This window comes from Ascaphus truei, chromosome 7 (assembly GCF_040206685.1).
Source record: "Ascaphus truei isolate aAscTru1 chromosome 7, aAscTru1.hap1, whole genome shotgun sequence".
Taxonomy (NCBI): Eukaryota; Metazoa; Chordata; class Amphibia; order Anura; family Ascaphidae; genus Ascaphus; species Ascaphus truei.
In genome coordinates this window covers 97,247,444-97,264,799 of record NC_134489.1, presented here as the reverse complement: position 1 = coordinate 97,264,799, position 17,356 = coordinate 97,247,444, and the positions used below count along the sequence as shown (strand labels likewise).

Here is a 17,356-nt window from a genome sequence, read left to right as displayed (position 1 = left end):
CCCCCCAGCACACTGGCATTCTCGGCTCCCCACCATTCCCAGCCCCCATCAACACCATCAGCACCCACACATTGCCACCTTTGCACCTCCCCATCGGCACCCCCACATCCGCACCCCCACATCAGCAACAAACCCTCCCAAATCAGCACACCGATACAATCACCATCAGTACAGCCACAGCAGCACTACCACCGCACATGGGCCGCGTGGACCACTCCCCACCCAAATGCCACCCCACACCACAAACATCCCGGGCAACGCCGGGGCTCTCAGCTAGTGTATATATATATATATATACATATATATATATATATATATACATATATATATATATATATATATATATATATATATATATATATATATATATATAGTAACCAGGGAATCCAGGTAACAAAGAGACAGCACACCGCAATATAATGAAGTAAATAAAGTGTATTAACAACACAGGGCAGCCAACGTTTCGGTCCTCAGACATAATACTGAGTTAAGTTATGGTGAGTAAAAAAAGTGACATATATATATATTCAAATCTGGATGTAGCATTGGGCTTCCCTGTCTTTTGTTGTGTACATTTGCCACGCTCAGTAGCACTCTGTTTGCCATATATACAGCTCAACCCCATTATAGGGCGATACGCTACAACGCGGATCCACTTATAACGCAGTCTGAGCGTGGCTCCCGATTTAAAAACATATCAATTTTTTGTTTTTTAAACATTCAATGCTTTATTGCTAACGGACACACACACACGCACCCCTACACCATGTGGGAATTGCAGATGCCGGTAAGTCCTCGCTTGGTGAAATGTAATTACGCGATCCCGGTTATAACGCAGTCTCATTCTGTGACCCAGAGGACCGTGTTATAACTGGGTTCAGCTATATATGATGTGGTGGGTGTTGGGGTTTGAGCTTGCTCTGAATGTGTGTGTTAATTGTCTTATTGTTCACAGATCCTCCACTGCATCAACATTGGCTTTTCAGAGGATCATTCTAAAAAGTCAATTTAGGTCATTTCATGGTCAAATCATTACATTAAAATTCTGTAAAACTCGGATTGAATGCATTATTAAAATATATACATGAAATGTCAAGACTATTTAAAATAACTGCATTATTAAAGTAATTTGTAAGTAAATATAAAGCTGAATATAATAAGTATGTGCTTATACAAACTCTTGGAGTAAAATAATGGCCCATTGGAATCAAGTAAATAGTGCTTTGGTTTTACAGCTAGAAAAATGCAAGTTCATCCCCTCCCTTACAATGCAGTTCCCACCATTCTACAGGGCAATATAGGGGAGTCTGTGATTAATCGCTGACATTAAACATGTCAGATGTAATGTATAACAGAGTAAGAAGAATAGTGGGAAAGGGGGGGGGGGGGGGCGCGAGTATATGGTCATGTTTGTCTCCGTTCTCTGTAGGTATTTTTTGACGTGTACATTGCGCATAAGTATATGAAAATGATTGTGAGCTCACTGGTTTTGTTGTTGTTGCATGCAAGCAGTGCCAAGTTATTTAGAATTGCTATATTACTGCTGTTCCCTGGAGCTGGGGAAGATTTAGATGTTCAATTGGAAGACTTCCTTTTTTAGTAGCTGCATTTAGTCATAAAGATGTTGGTGTCTTTGCAGCTTGTCATGACATTTAATGGACCAACATGCGTTCTTAAGAGATGAACATCAACAGTATTGACGTCTACAAAGAACTCTCATGTTGGCCCATTAATAAATATCACCAGTATTCAAGATGTTATTCACAATGACTGTGAAGCTCATTAAGTATCTTTGGGCTGCTTGTGGTGTGACTGCATAGTGATAGCTTTGGCGGAGTATCTCTGCCAGCTTTGTGGTACAATGTGGGTTCTTGTGATCATTAGTGTGTGTTATAAAGGAGTTGGATATGAAGTGACATTAAGAAAACTGTTGTATGTCTTAATAAAAAAGACCATTATAAATTGAAAGTATTTTTTTGTTCAATGCAGGAATGTTTCACGCGGAGTTTAAATTAAATGTTGGTGCCGAAGGAGTAGCGCAGTGGCTTTGTCACGGTTGTTTAAGTGGGTGAACCCAGTTCAAATCCCAGTGTCCGATCCTTGGGACTTCACTTCTATCTCCCTGTGCCTCAGCACCAAAGCAAAGAGTGTAAGCTCCTCGGGGCAGGGACTCGTACCTGGGGTAAAAAAAAATCTATGTATAGCCATGTGTTCATTCTCGGGGCTATTAAAAAATAATATATATTTGTTTTTGTTGAAAGCTGCAACAATTACTTAAATAATAGTCATGCGTCCATTTCTCCCACATTCCGAACCATCCTGTATATGCCACTTACTATAAGCGCACGCAACGGCGACAATGCATTTGTTTTGCTGTCGACGGCACTATAAGCGCAGCCTTAGTGTCACAGCTGGCAGCGCTTGTGGACTTTTATTACAGGCGGCCGGAGTTCACCCCTCAGCAGGGACTCATATACCAACAGAGAGAATGAGATGTCTATGAACACACTACCCTCACAATATTAGTTATTTGTAAAGCATGTAGTTGAGTGAGATGTATGGAGAGCTCTGGTTTTCCCAGTGCCTTTGCTGGCATAATTAGCTTCTTTTTTTCTCTCCTTTCTATCACATTCCTAATGTTCAACCATTCTCCTCCCCCATCCCTCCTACATTCTCCTCCCCCATCCCTCCTACATTCTCTCCCCCATCCCTCCTACATTCTCCTCCCCCATCCCTCCTACATTCTCCTCCCCCATCCCTCCTACATTCTCCTCCCCCATCCCTCCTACATTCTCCTCCCCCATCCCTCCTACATTCTCCTCCCCCATCCCTCCTACATTCTCCTCCCCCCATCCCTCCTACATTCTCCTCCCCCCATCCCTCCTACATTCTCCTCCCCCATCCCTCCTACATTCTCCTCCCCCATCCCTCCTACATTCTCCACCCCCCATCCCTCCTACATTCTCCACCCCCCATCCCTCCTACATTCTCCTCCCCCCATCCCTCCTACATTCTCCCCCCCCCCATCCCTCCTACATTCTCCACCCCCCATCCCTCCTACATTCTCCACCCCCCATCCCTCCTACATTCTCCACCCCCATCCCTCCTACATTCTCCACCCCCCATCCCTCCTACATTCTCCTCCCCCCATCCCTCCTACATTCTCCTCCCCCCATCCCTCCTACATTCTCCTCCCCCATCCCTCCTACATTCTCCCCCCCATCCCTCCTACATTCTCCTCCCCCATGCCTCCTACATTCTCCTCCCCCATGCCTCCTACATTCTCCTCCCCCATCCCTCCTACATTCTCCTCCCCCATCCCTCCTACATTCTCCACCCCCATCCCTCCTACATTCTCCTCCCCATCCCTCCTACATTCTCCTTTCCCATCCCTCCTACATTCTCCTCCCCCATCCCTCCTACATTCTCCTCCCCCTCTTCCCGCTTCTTGTCTCATATTTTCTTCCCCCAGTTGTAGTTATTTGTGAGTAATGAAAATTCAGTGTTTATTACCAGACAAAGTAAGTTATGATGAGTTTAAAAATAAAAAAGTGACAAAACCTTCCACTGTACAGCGAATAAGTGGTGTTTTTGTGAGCACTTTCACACGTCTCAGCCAGGTCCACAACCCTGCCCTTCCCCATTATCTCTTACATACAATGCTTCCACTGCAGCCAGGGCTTCTGGGTAATGACATGCAACTGTGGGTGCTCATGTACATGTGAATATGCTCAGAAGTGGTATTTGTATTTTCGGTGTGGTGTTTATTGCCAAATCAAGTTTTTCTTGTACAGTAAATAGAGTCCAGAAAAATTACTTTTTGGGACGATGCTATAATGGAGTATGTCCCAAAGAATAAATGGTTTCCAGCTGCGCGCTTTCACCATGTCAACATCTTTTTGATCAGAAGATTTGCAGTTGAGGAGGCCTGTAGGATTTTCACCTTGTGCTGTATCTGCATCCCTGCACCACGTCTGAAAGTTTATACTGACAGACTGACAGACTGACAGACTGACTTCATGCAGAAAGTGTGCTCCCCCTTAACCCTTCCGGGCCGGGGCACATTGTGGTTACATGACCGCTGCCCCGTGATAGCGGTGTACTTTACTACGAGAACAAAACAGGGGGTCTTCCCCTACTGTTTCCCTGTGTACCAGATGGCGCAACATGATCTCCCCTAGAAAACCAGCTACAAAAAAAAATAACCCCATGATGAAGCCACTGCATCATGGGGGCCCCTTGAGTGCCAATACCCTATAATATAGTGCAGTTCTCAAGGGCCGCCAATAGGTTAGGTTTTCAGGATATCCCTGCTTCAGCACAGGTGGCTCAATCAGTGGCTCAGTCGAAGATTGATCCATCTGTGCTGAAGCAGGGATATCCTGAAAATCTGATCTGTTGGTGGCCCTTGAGGACTGGAGTTATCAACCCCTGTCCTAGTGTCTGCCTGTCCGCTTTGAAAAATATCCCTGCTTCAGCACAGGTGGCTCACAGCGACACGGCACTGTAAAGCTTAATGAATAACCCTGTAAGTGCCTATATTGCTAACGGATGTTATTAATGTTTGTATTTCTTCTGTCTGTTCTCTAGACAGAAGACATTTTTGGAACTGAAAGTGTGTGGGTGTACTTAGAATTAGCGTGGTGCTGAAGAAAGGATTTTCTTTTTTTCTTTTTCTTGCTCCGATTTTGTGTTGAATAGTCTGTTTTTATAGTACTGTATAGTCTGTGGATATGTAGCGGATGTTTAATAAAAGAAATGGTTAACATAGTCACCAACTTATTGTACAGGAAAATCATGTATTGTAAAATGCCAATAGAACGTGGCTTACATTGTTACAGCAGAGAGATAATGGGAAACACCTCTGAACGCCAGAAGGTTCCGCAGCGTATTAAAGAGCAGTGTTCTTGACCTCTTTGGGAAAACAAAGGGGTTATATAAATAAGTTATCCATGCGCATAATCAGGGCCTGACAAACTGGGCCATAACACCCCCCCCCCCCCCCCGACACTTGACTGCGACGGGGTCCTGACGGCGTCTCCCAGCTTTCTGCTGACCTGTCCCCTTTTAAAATCATGTTTTTCTTCTGCAACACTATTCAAAATGACCGCGTAACGTGGCGCAGCGTCCCGTTACCATGGCAACGCGGCGTCATATGGTGCCGTGCGGCCATTTTGAATAGTGCTGCAGGAGAAAAACATGATTTTAAAGATCAAGACGGGGAGACGCCGGGGGACACCGCCACAGGTAAGCAGTTGACAGCGGCCACAATGCAGTGGCCCCGGGGACCGCATTTGTTGGGCCCTGCTCTTATTATAATATGCTCCCCCATATCATTCATTTGCTGCCTTAGGCCGTGATAATGCAAGAAAAAGTGCGTGGCGCTGCGTGTAGCGGCACCGTGTGCCTAAAAAACAACTTAAAAAAAAACCCAATAGCAGCGCACTAACCTGCTGCGGCGTGCGTGCCGCGTAGAGCTGCAGGGCGGCTGTCTCCTGGCGCGATCGGAAGATTTGTTCTTGGCTGGCGACGTTCGCATCACGTGAGCAGTTCCAGCCAATGAGGGGGAACCGCTCACGGCCACACCACCTTGCCTCCTCTCCACCGGCTCCCCGGTATGCTGCTCGGCGGCAGCGCTGGGTGACGTCACAGAATAGCGCTGCCGCCTTGCAGCATTTTGTATAATTGAGCCCTTAAGTAGTTGCGCACACTATTTTATGAATCCATTAGACACCGGAAGAATAAGATTAATAATTGCCGAGCTTGAAAGATTAGTGCTGCATGTATCCAGCTCCTGATGCAAGTAATCATTGCATCAAGTGCAGGAAACTTGGTAATCGAATGTAAAATGTGATACATCTTCGTTGGAGAGATTTAGTGAACGTCACTGCAAGGCTTCATGATGCAGGGAAAAGGGAGAGGTATAAAACGATCCCTATAGTATGAGACGCATGCCTTCTAGCCTCGATTTTTAATACAACTGCTACTTTTTTCAGTTCGTGTAAAGCCAGCAGTGTCTTTAAATTAGTTTACAGCAGGGGTGCTCAACTCCAGTCCTCAAGACCCCCCACAACAGGTCAGGTTTAAGGATGTCCCAGCTTCAGCACAGGTGGCTCAATCAGAGGCTCAGTCGGTGGGTTCTTGAGGACTGGATTTGAGCACCATTAGTCTACAGTATATACTGAAGTGAACTAAGAATTCTACATTGCGTTGTCATACAATCCTGTAATGATGTGGTGTGGAGTTGGGTGTATTTAGCGAACCATTTCATGATGTATTTGTAATGAACATTGATTATATATATTATATATTATGTGTATATATATATATATATATATATATATATATATATATATATATATATATATCCAATATAGTATCCTGAATGGGCTAGTGCATATCCCATAAAGATAACAAAAACATACATTACCAGAAACTGCCAAAAAGGAGACAGCACTCAGGCAGGTAAATTCAGTAAGTGTATTAAAGCACAGAAGTCCAACGTTTCGATCCCACAGGGGGATCAGCACTCCCCTGAGGAAGATCCCCCTGTGGGATCGAAAAGTTGGACTTCTGTGCTTTGTGTTTTAATACACTTACTGAATTTACGTGCCTGAGTGCTGTCTCCTTTTTGCCAGTTTCTGGTAATGTATGTTTTTATATTATATATTATATATTTAATATTTTTTTAACACAACACAATAGTCAATTTCTGTGATTGCGTACCCCTAGGGGTGTCTCCCAGGCAGTATAGTGGGTTCATGAGCCCATTTGTGCAATGCGCACTTAGCAAGGCCCCCAACTGCACTTTGGCTGCGACCACGCTGCCGCTGAGTGCGTTCATGCTTAAGAGCGGTGATGTCACCAATTCTCCAAGCATGAGCGCTCGGTTGTCCTGCATTATTTTGCGAGCGGGGGGCGTATCATTGGGTGGATCGGGGCTATTTATGTGTGTGTGTGTGGCTGTGTGCTGTGTGCATTGACTGCTGCTGAGCGTGCTTCGAAATAAAATGTATTTGTCTCCCCAAGCGCCGAGCTTGGGAGAGCGTACGTGCCCGTGAACGAGTGCGCACCGTGTGAACGTGGCCGTGCAGATTGACACTCACTTAGTGTGTGTGGTATAGCTGTCAATTACTGCAGGAGCTTCCAAAGTCGCTCCCCACAATGCTTTGCATCCACAGCAGCAAGGTATTTTGGGGTGTGACTTTGGAAGCTCCATGTTGCCTGCACACACTAAGGGGCAGTTTGGTTACTTAAGTGTGTGCTGGGGATGAGCGCACGGTAACCGGAAGTCAGACACTGGTAAACTTCCGGTGTTACCGTGTGCTCCTCCCCAGCTGTTCCCATATGCCGCTCTGCTCCTGCTCAGCTGTCTTGTAATTATGATCTCCTGCCACTGCACACCCGCTCTCTTATCTTCATTCACCTGCAGACTTGGGACCTGTTCTCCCGCCCGCCCACGGTCCCTCTTCAACCATCTGCAGACGTGGGACCTCTCCTGCCACTGCCCGCTTCTTCATCCGCTGACATAGGACCTCTCCTGAAACATGGAGAGTGAAAAAGTAATTTTCCTCGATTGTAAGGGCCAAATCGATGGTGCGTCTTACAATCGAGGAAATACGGTAGTTTCCTAGCCAGGGATACACAATGTAAAAAATTTTTTTTAAAAAGTTGGAAACCGCTGGTCTATGATAAAATAACAAAATGTCAAGTTTAGCATAATGCACAAAATTTACTCATTGTTCATATGGTTCAAAATTGTCCCTCCTCCCCCCCCTGCACCCTCTAACTCTATACAGTAGACACACAAAAAAAGGACAACTTGGGTCCAGGTTCACTAAGCAGGGGTACGCAAAGTTTTTAACTTGCGCCCCCCCGTCTCAATACCTCCTGCCTCGTGCCCTCTCTCCTCTTCGGCTCGTCATGTGATGTCACTTTACCATGGCAACTTGACCCCGCTGCGTCATTTGACGCCGGTTACCATGGTGATGCGTCACCGAAGATCAGGTAAGAGAAGCTGCAGAGGCCTCATGCGGTCCCCCCCGGCACTTAATTTAAGTGCCTTGGAGGAGAGCGTGGGACCTCAATAGCCGCCGTGCCCCCCACTTTGCACACCGCTGCAATAAAGGGTGCTGAGCTTCAGCATACCTTAACGTTCATTAATGTGAATGGGAATTGAGTGATAAAGAATAGCATCCTTTAATGAACCTGGGATTTAGTCTAGATTTACTATATTAAGGTCCCTACTCGGTATGCTGTGAAGCAGCTTCCCATTACTGAAGAGGGGTTCCGATGCATTCAAATGAACCAGACACACATATTCACCAGCATATGTAGTAATGACCTACAATGTAAAACATAGTATACATAATTATGCAGCGAATTAAAACCGTATGTTGTAGATATGTGCAGTAGTACAGCAGAAACCCGCCTATCTCTGTTTAATTTAGTGCATCTTTTCATGGCATCCGAGTGGAGAGCTGCCCAAATGCCCCCAGATTATCCGTGTTGGCAGAGGACACATGTTCAGGTTTCCTGCATTGATCATGTCAGCCATTCTATAAATAATTCTGCTTTTCTCCTGTCATTGCTGGCAAAAAAACAAAAAACCGCACACCTCCAGCGACCCAAATTGAGCCTCTCAGAAATTATTCAAGGTTATATCTATGCGATGTAATTTCCCAAAGCAGGGCTTCTCATCTGCAATTTTCAAAATCCCCTCCCCCCCCACATCTCTCCCCCCCCACATCTCCCCCCCCTCACCATCCCCCCCAACAGGTCAGTGTTCCAGGATATCCCAGCTTCAGCACAGGTGGCTCAGTCAAAGACTGTCAAAGGCCACCTGTCCTGAAGCAGGGACTGATTGAGCCACCTGTGCTGAAGCAGGGCGCACACGCACGCGGATTGTCTATTTGTGTTGGCGTTAAAATGTTAAATATTGATACGTTCAATTAAACAGATGTAGCCAACGTTATTGCAACCCGCCGTTTCACTCGAGGGAGAATAGCATTAGCAGCTCTCGGCCACCAAAGGGGTTAAATCACACCGTAAACCCCCTACTGCTGCCATTGTTGCAAGCCTGTCTTCTCTTCATTGCTACAACAAATTTCCTAATCTCACTCTCCCATCTTGGTTTCGGTCGTTCTCTTGGTTTTATTTGGTACCCCAGGTACGGAGCGCTTTACAATTGTTACAAACATCCCCCATCTAGACTATAATAATGCAATAGGGATAAGTGCATCAACACATACATGTAACATTGGGAGGAAGGAGTTGTAATGCCAGGGGTCTCTCTTACTGGCAGGTAACGGGCCCACTGGCCCACGTTTGCTCTCCTCCTGCTAGTTTCATACTAAATGCAGTTTTTCAGAATTAAACTCCCTCCTACATGTGCGTTTTTTTTTAAAAGTAAATGAGTTCTGTACTATGAGAAAATACTTGTAGCATTTAAAATATAAATAAATAAACATCTGAGTGAAAATTTGAAAGTATAATGTAACAAGCATTTTTTGTTTCTATAGCAACCATTTACAAAGTCACATCCCCTTCCTCTTCTGAAACACGCTCTGCACACCCCTTTTTGAGCCCTGCCCTCTCTAGCAGTGCACCAATTGTATCTAGTGACTGCCTGGTCACATGAACTTCCTCACAGAACTTTGCATCTTTGGTCCTCTGAATTAGCTGTCATGTTTGCCGATCAATCCATTCTCCTGTGATCGATCGGTGAAGATTCAGCTGACAGCCATTTAGTGAACCCCCGAGCTGAATCTTCACCGATCGATCACAGGAGAACGGATCGATCGGCAACTCCGCTAATTACTTATCATTGTGTGGATTGTATTGATACACATATTAAACGGGGGGGGGGGGGGGAAGGGGGGAAACAGCAGCTTGGACTGCTGCTTTAAGGTCATGTAAATAGATTATCTGCTTCTACAATAAATCCTGGTACACTTGACTTTCCCTGACTGCACTTGTAATAATGCACTTTTACTCTTACTGTCTGTAAGCCTCCCAACATACACATAGATTGTAAGCTTTTCTGGGCAGGGTCTCACTTTGCCCTAAGAAGTCATGTTGCTGTTGCCCTTATCCCCAGTGTTTGTAATGTATTTACCTTGCTTTGTAATTTCGGAGAGCGCTGCATACACTGTTTGTTGCCTGGCAGTGTTCAGCTTTCACTGTCGTCCTGGGTCCTCACAACCGTTTTACTTTCTTTCCGAATTAGCTGTAAGCAAGTGTATCACTAAAAAGGCCTGGCCATCTGCTCATGTGGCAATATTGCAAATAATCCCTTTCATCTGTCGCAGGGAACAGAAAGACACTTAATCTGTTTAGATCTGGGATGACATCAAGGTTATGGAGTAAAATTATTAAAAGGATCTACATATTAACGGTTTGAACTGCATGGGGGAGCGAACGCGTTAATGGCAAATGCGCAAAGACGAACAGTGGGATGCCGCTTTCAATCATTAACCCTTTCCATGCCAGAGGGTGGTGAAACCTCCCGTGGTCACGGATCCCTCCGGGCACTACTGCATCACGTATCTGCTCTTCGGAGCGATCAAGTGTTTATTTTCAGGCCGGGTGTGCATCCCCTGCGGTGCGAGTCATATGAGCCCCCTGGCGTGCACTTGACGTACACCGCACTTAGGGCACTGAAGGGGTTAACCCAGGGGTGGGTAACTCCAGTCAAGGGCCACAAACAGGTCATGGTTTTAAGGATATCCCTGCTTCAGCGCAGGTGTGCAGAAGCAGGGATATCCTTAAAACCTGACCTGTTGGTGGCCCTTGAGGACTGGAGTTACCCACCCCTGGGTTAATGAGACTTTCAGAAACCTGCAATATGACACGCACGAACAGGATGTCACTTTGGGGTTGTAAATACTTTAGAATTAGAGAGCGCACAAAGCGGGTGTGCTCCTTTAAAAAAAAAATACTTTTCAAAAAGGAGATTGCAAATTATGGACTTTGTACTTTTTATCTGGTAATTGGTGTGATGGTTGAAGTCCCTCTCTATAAAACCTGCTTGTGTTTGCAAAGCAAAACATGCAGTGTCGTTTTGTTGCAATGGTTATTTTAGGCCTACCATGCTAAATATTTGTGAGATGAGTTAACATCCCCTGTGGACTTTCTTATAGAGAAGAGCGCATCATCTTAAGCACATTAATGCTAGGGTTGTTAATGATTTAATTACCGACATGGAAAGATTAGGTAGTTATGTTTTCCTCGGTGGAATGTTCCTCGTTATTCTCAGGGACACTTAGCAGGGAATGAGTAACACTTATTTATTTGTGTCTGGCTTTTTTTTATAAGCTTCTCGCTGGTGTACCTGAAAAAGGCTTTATGCACTCTCTCTAAGAGAGGAGATCCACCAGGTCATATGTTCTGTTTTTGCCTGGGCATGTATACAAGCGATTCCTGTAAAAAAAACAAAGCCACATTTAAGTCTACAAACATTGTAACCGTATTTATTTCTTGTGTGAACAGGTGAATTAACAAAAAAATGTTTAAAAGGATTTGATCCTATTTTTTTTCTGTGTTTTAGATCTTAAGAAGACCCTGGCAGTGCTCCTGGACAATATTTTACTGCGCATTGGGAAATTGGAGTCGAAGGTGGACAACCTTGTAATTAATGGCACAGGATCAAACTCTACCAATGGCACCACAACGGCCATTCCCAGCATGGGAGCTGGGGAGAAACTCAACGTAGCTGGTATGTGTTGGACTTTGTATCACATAAGCCTGGTTTTATTGACTTGTTAAAAAAAAAAAAAAAAAAAAAAAAATTTGTGACAATTAAAAGGATTTGTGTTTTACATAGTTACATACTGTAGTAGATGAGGTTGAAAAAAAAGACATGCGTCTACGGTCAACCTATGCTACATTTAGACAACAGATACTTTATCCTATATCTATACTTATTGATCCAGAGGAAGGAAAAAAAAAACCCCCAGTGTTATATCATCCAATGATGCCTCATAAGGAGAAAAATAAATTCCTTTCCAACTCCAAGACTTGGCAATCAGATTACTCCCTGGATCAGTATCCTTCCCATGTTTACTTAGTTGGTATATCACTGTATACCTTTCCTTTCTAAAAAGATGACCAAACTTTTTTTTGGGGCTTGCACTGGCTGCATTACTATGTCAATAGCTATAACATTGCTAATCTGGTAATATACTTGTTCCAGTCAAATCAAAAGTTAGCTACAGCACTTACCGAAAGATTCTGCACATCTATAAATGTCTGCTTGACGATTTCTAATGTAATTGAACAAAAAAATCTAAATGTTGCAGTAATCCAATTGGGATTCCAGCCTAAATTTGCAAGGTACATAGGAGATTGAGTTGAGCAAAACCGCAGAGTATCTTAAATTAAGTTTAATAGCTTTTTCCTATCAAGACAACAGTGGTGTATCATAATAAAACTCCAGGCAATACAAGGATAGGGCAAAATATACTGCATTCTTTAGTTGTACATTTGTGTCAGTGTAAGAATCAGTGGAGTTATAGTAATGACTTGCACTCGTTGTTCGCAAATATTCATAAAATAAGAACCATGGCAATAGTTTTCCCCTAAATACGTGTAACTGTAAGACACTTATTTGGTTTCTTTGAATGTAATTTAGAAAATCACAGTCCCACTTGATCTGTCCAAGAAATATACAACATTTACTTTTTCCTGTTTTGTGCTTGTAATCATTCATTTCTACAGTGAGCTTCTAAATATCTGAAAATAACAGTGGAAATCCTGCACCAAATGGGTAAAAGCGTCAAAATTAGACTTCCCAAATTATTGAAAGCTGTTCATATCGTAAGATGCAGATATGCAAAATGTTAGAGACCCGGCTAACTGTTCGATAGCTGTATTGCGACTTTAATCAATGCTGTCTCGTTTCACTTCACTCAAGTGACGCAAAGAAATTCAGGACGTTATTTTTGAGAACTTTATTTGGTTTTATAATTGTAAATTGCAGCGTTCTACTCACCACTCCCCTTGAAACTCCATAGGTTGAGTCAATTGTGTGAAGCGCTCAGATGCTTTGGGCAATATAGACTGACCATAGTCTGGGGGATTTATTTTGTTGCCTTTTGTTTGGTTTCGGTATCCCTGGAAACACTGTTTGTTCATTGAGATGAACCTTTTTGTTGAGGAACGACACTTGTGATGTTAAATTAATTTTGCAAGCCCGATTCTTGCCTCTACAAATGGCTGTTTGAATACCGAAGTGAAAAAATGAATCTTCTGTCATGATCTCATGAGATATGACATATTTAATCATTCTGGCACACGAGAGGTTAATGTTGGTTACAAACTGTCTTTAAAATACAAGAATTATTTTTGGGGAATGTCAAACCACACCAGGCCTAGTTTGTGCTGGTCTAGTGAGAAGGGTGTCTGGAGTGAACATCTGGCTTTTTATGTGTGGGGGGGGGGGGGGGGAGGGGAGTGGAATATGGAATATGGCTTCTTCTCTGACATTAGAATAAACAGGACCCTTTTCAATGTGCCTTGAAAGGGATTCTTAAGGGGATCTGAAAATACTAGAGGGTGTGGCTAAGAAGGTATTGCAAAAAGAGTAAATGTATTATTACATTTATGATTTGTATTAAATGCATACATACCCCGGTTTAAGGACACTCGTTTTAAGTATACTCGTGAGTAAGGACATATCGCCCAATAGGCAAACGGCAGCTTGCGCATGCGCCTGTCAGCACGTCCTGAACAGCAATACCGGCTCCCTACCTATACCAAAGCTGTGCGCAAGCGGGGAGACTATAGAGCCTGTTACAAATGCGTTTTTTACATCAGTTATGCACGTATATGACTATTGCAGTACAGTACGTGCATAGATAAGTGGGGAAAAAAGGTAGTGCTTCACTTTAAGTACTTTTTCGATTTACATACATGCTCTGGACCCATTGCGTACGTTAATGCGGGGAATGAATATCATATCATTATTAAATATGAAGATATCATTGGCCTGACCGCAATTTGCAAGAATAACAAATAGATATTTGTAACTGTTGCGATTACACGAATAAAATAACAAAAATCATGTATAATCTGTTTCTCTTGCAAAAATTGGCGTTATGTGGTCATGTTTCATATACAGGCGAGTATATTAAGTATACAGATGCAGCCGTAAATATGGTGTGTGTAAGGATTCTAGAAACAGTTAAGTCTTTTATATATTGAGGCAAAGTTTAATCGTCAAAAGAACAGTTTTTTTTTCTTTTTTTCTTAAGTCATTAAACTGTTAGATTGAAATCGGTGGGTTGGAAACATGGAAAGATGAGTTTATGATGTTTTCTATTATGGGAATTTAGAATATAAAATCCTACTGTTTCTTTGAGTTGGAATTCAACAGAGGTGTGTTTTGGGATCACACGCAAATTCTCATATTTACTACTCCAGTGATCTCTGGGGAAAACCTGTTACGTGGGGGAATTCTGCATATGTTTTGGTTTTAAGAAACTCTGCATTTATAACTGTGTGTTCTTGTAGTAATCTATTTCTGTAACCGATCCACTGTCTTTTTTTTAATTTTTTTTTTTGTATATTAAACCTAAACTTGGACAAGTACTATGGGCTCTGATTGAACGGTTACCCGCTTTGTAGAGCATAATTTACATTTTCAGGCACATTTGGCAACAACAGAGTTTTGTGTGTGCTTTGTGCATAGATTACTTAATATACCGGGCAGACGACTTTGCAAATAATGACACATTTGTTATTTCTTTGGTGGCAGCGGATTAAAGATAAATATTGTAACGAAGTACCGGTAAATATGAACTCCTCTGAAGTTCCTTTGCGAAGAAGAAAGGTGCGACAGCCAGTTAGCCGTCTGTTTTAACCCTGGCTGCATAGATCTCGTGCTCACAAGTTTGCCGGTCGTGACAGCTGGTATATTGTGAAGTTATTATTCACTTCAAGGTCCGTGCGTGTAGAAAAGTGAATCGGATGGATAACTGTGTGTATTAGTCCTTGTCCCCATATACCGGGCATGTGCTCTCACCGGTGTGCCATACGTGACAGGTTCACCATCGGATCTTGGTACTGTAACTTTTGTTTGGCTGTAACCAGTGGAATTGATGTAGTGTAAACAATCCAATTCTGAAGAATGCTGCTAAGCAGCGAAGAGTTTTTGGTGCTACTGTATAAATAGCTTGGCTACGTACAAAAGAATACAGTATGTGTTTGCTTCTTCTTTTTAATACAAAAAAATAAATCATAGGAGATATGGCGGCCTTTTTACGACGGTATATGAAAGATGCCACGTACACTGTCACTCGCAACATACCACGTACACTATCAGACTCGGAACACATTTCTGCCACAAGTGGCTTATTTTGTTTCTATATTGATTTTCTGTTTTGTTAATTAAAAAAAAAAAAAAGAAAATTTAAACCGTGAGTAATCTTCTCTTAATTGATAAGAGCCAAAACTGGTGTGTTTTAAAACTGATTTCGCCCGGCCTGCTCTTTGCACATTTTTCTCTGGGAGCACGTTGCTAATGCGATATAGGTGTAATGCTTTTATTAATTTTATGTTTGTAAAAAGAGACTTTTCAATTGATGTATTTTATTCCCCATGGAAAGCATTTTTTTCTTGTTCCATTTCACTAGTTTCTTGATGAATGATTCACGTTTGTGACAGCCAAATTTAATATCCTATTTTGAAATGAAATACAGAAACCATTAACTCAAAACTGCATGTGCACTGGAAGATGATATATGCGTGTGTATATATACAATAATTTTGAATGATTACTATTTTTATTATTTTTTATTTTTTTTGCAAGTATTTTTATAGTTCCACGGTACTTACAAACATGTCTTTAAAAAAAAAAAAAAAAAGTTGCACGTTTCTGCTTGTTTTTTTTATTCCTGATACAATGAGAAAAAAGGGAGGCTTTTTCCTTTCATGGAAATGAGGCAGTTTTCGCTGGTCATAGTCTGCAGCAAAACACCTGGTCACGCTCCTATTGATGTTGACGACCGTTCCTCCGTTCTTGGGCACAGAAGCAATGAGTCTTGGGAAATGGGTGGCGACCAGTCCCCACAATTCATTGACTAAAGAACCCTAAAGACCGACAATATGTAAACCTGTGTGAACAGACTTGTATGTAGCAATAGAGGTTGAGCTATGCGCAGAAAATTAAAGCGTATAAAATCAAATATATTGTTCCAAAGCTGGAACATCAAAAGGCCAAGAACTGCAGATACATGAAAGCCACAATTTGCGCTGCCCAAGGATTTTTTTACATTTATTTTTAAACCGCTTGCATGAACCCAAGGTCACTGCAACTGCTCTGGGGTCCCTCCGACACACATGGCACAAATATGTGCTCCCTTAATAAAAATAGCCACAGGGTCATATCTTGCTCCAGCAGCCAATGTAAAGACGACGTTGCGGCTTTCTATTGGTGACCCCGGCAGGCCATGTTTGTAGTATTTTCTTGGAGAAAACTACAATAAATGCAGCCAGGGGGGATTGCTGTTTTAACCTTTTAGAGCTTTTGGTCATACCTGGTACATCATTGGTGCTCATTTTCATAGCACAGATCGTGACGACCGCTCCGATGAGGCAGCCAGTCCGATCGAAACGGAAGCCAAACCCACTCTACTTCTGTTTCAGGCATGTGAGCGTTCGTGTGTATACTTTCACATTCTTACCTAATCTGGCTATCATTTGATTACAAATTTGTAAAAATCCTGATTGTGTGACTAACATAATAGCTGCTCAGTCAGTGTAACTCAGCAGCTTCAATGTATCCTTATATTACTAAGGTAACATGATCTATTGTTACAGTTTGCAGCTCAAATTGAGTTGAATAATAATAATTAAAAAATACAGTATGTATTATCTAATACTACAGATCTGATTTCTTAAAAAAAAAAAAAATGTAAAAAATCATAACATTTCAGTTTTGCTGCTTTACGGTAGAGTTTGCAGCACTGTCGGCCTGACTCCGTGTCCTCATGAGACATTCATCCAGCTCCCTAATCTTACCTCTAGATCTGATGCTTTCTATTTCTCCGTAATCGGTCTTTAAAAACTTTAGTGGAGTACAATACCACAGTGACCAGAAGAGAGGTTGGCGGCGGTGTTTTGGAATCTTATCTATATTTGTATCTATATATTATTCTGCAATGTATTACAGGCTTCCATAGCACGCTGGGTGATAGGCCACGTATATAGTACTGGCATGCGCGTGGCTTTGCACACGCCTGTACTTACCTGTTTTTCCTGATTTTCATGCTGCCAGGTTAAAATAAGAGATTTCTTTTCACACGATCCATCCTCCATCATCATTGAGCAGTGCACCACTTCACTTCCCCCCTCCCCC

The 17,356-nt window shown here is 42.7% G+C and overlaps 1 protein-coding gene across 3 annotated transcripts in view; it reads left to right on the top strand.

Moving 5' to 3' along the window:
* The window catches only part of MGAT5 (alpha-1,6-mannosylglycoprotein 6-beta-N-acetylglucosaminyltransferase), a 211,532-nt gene that overhangs the window by 100,792 nt on the left and 93,384 nt on the right, over positions 1-17,356 (top strand). For all 3 annotated transcript variants that reach the window (XM_075609542.1, XM_075609541.1, XM_075609540.1), the window contains exon 3: positions 11,549-11,716. In XM_075609542.1, the coding sequence (XP_075465657.1) occupies positions 11,549-11,716 (168 nt within the window). The remainder of the gene's footprint in view (positions 1-11,548; positions 11,717-17,356) is intronic.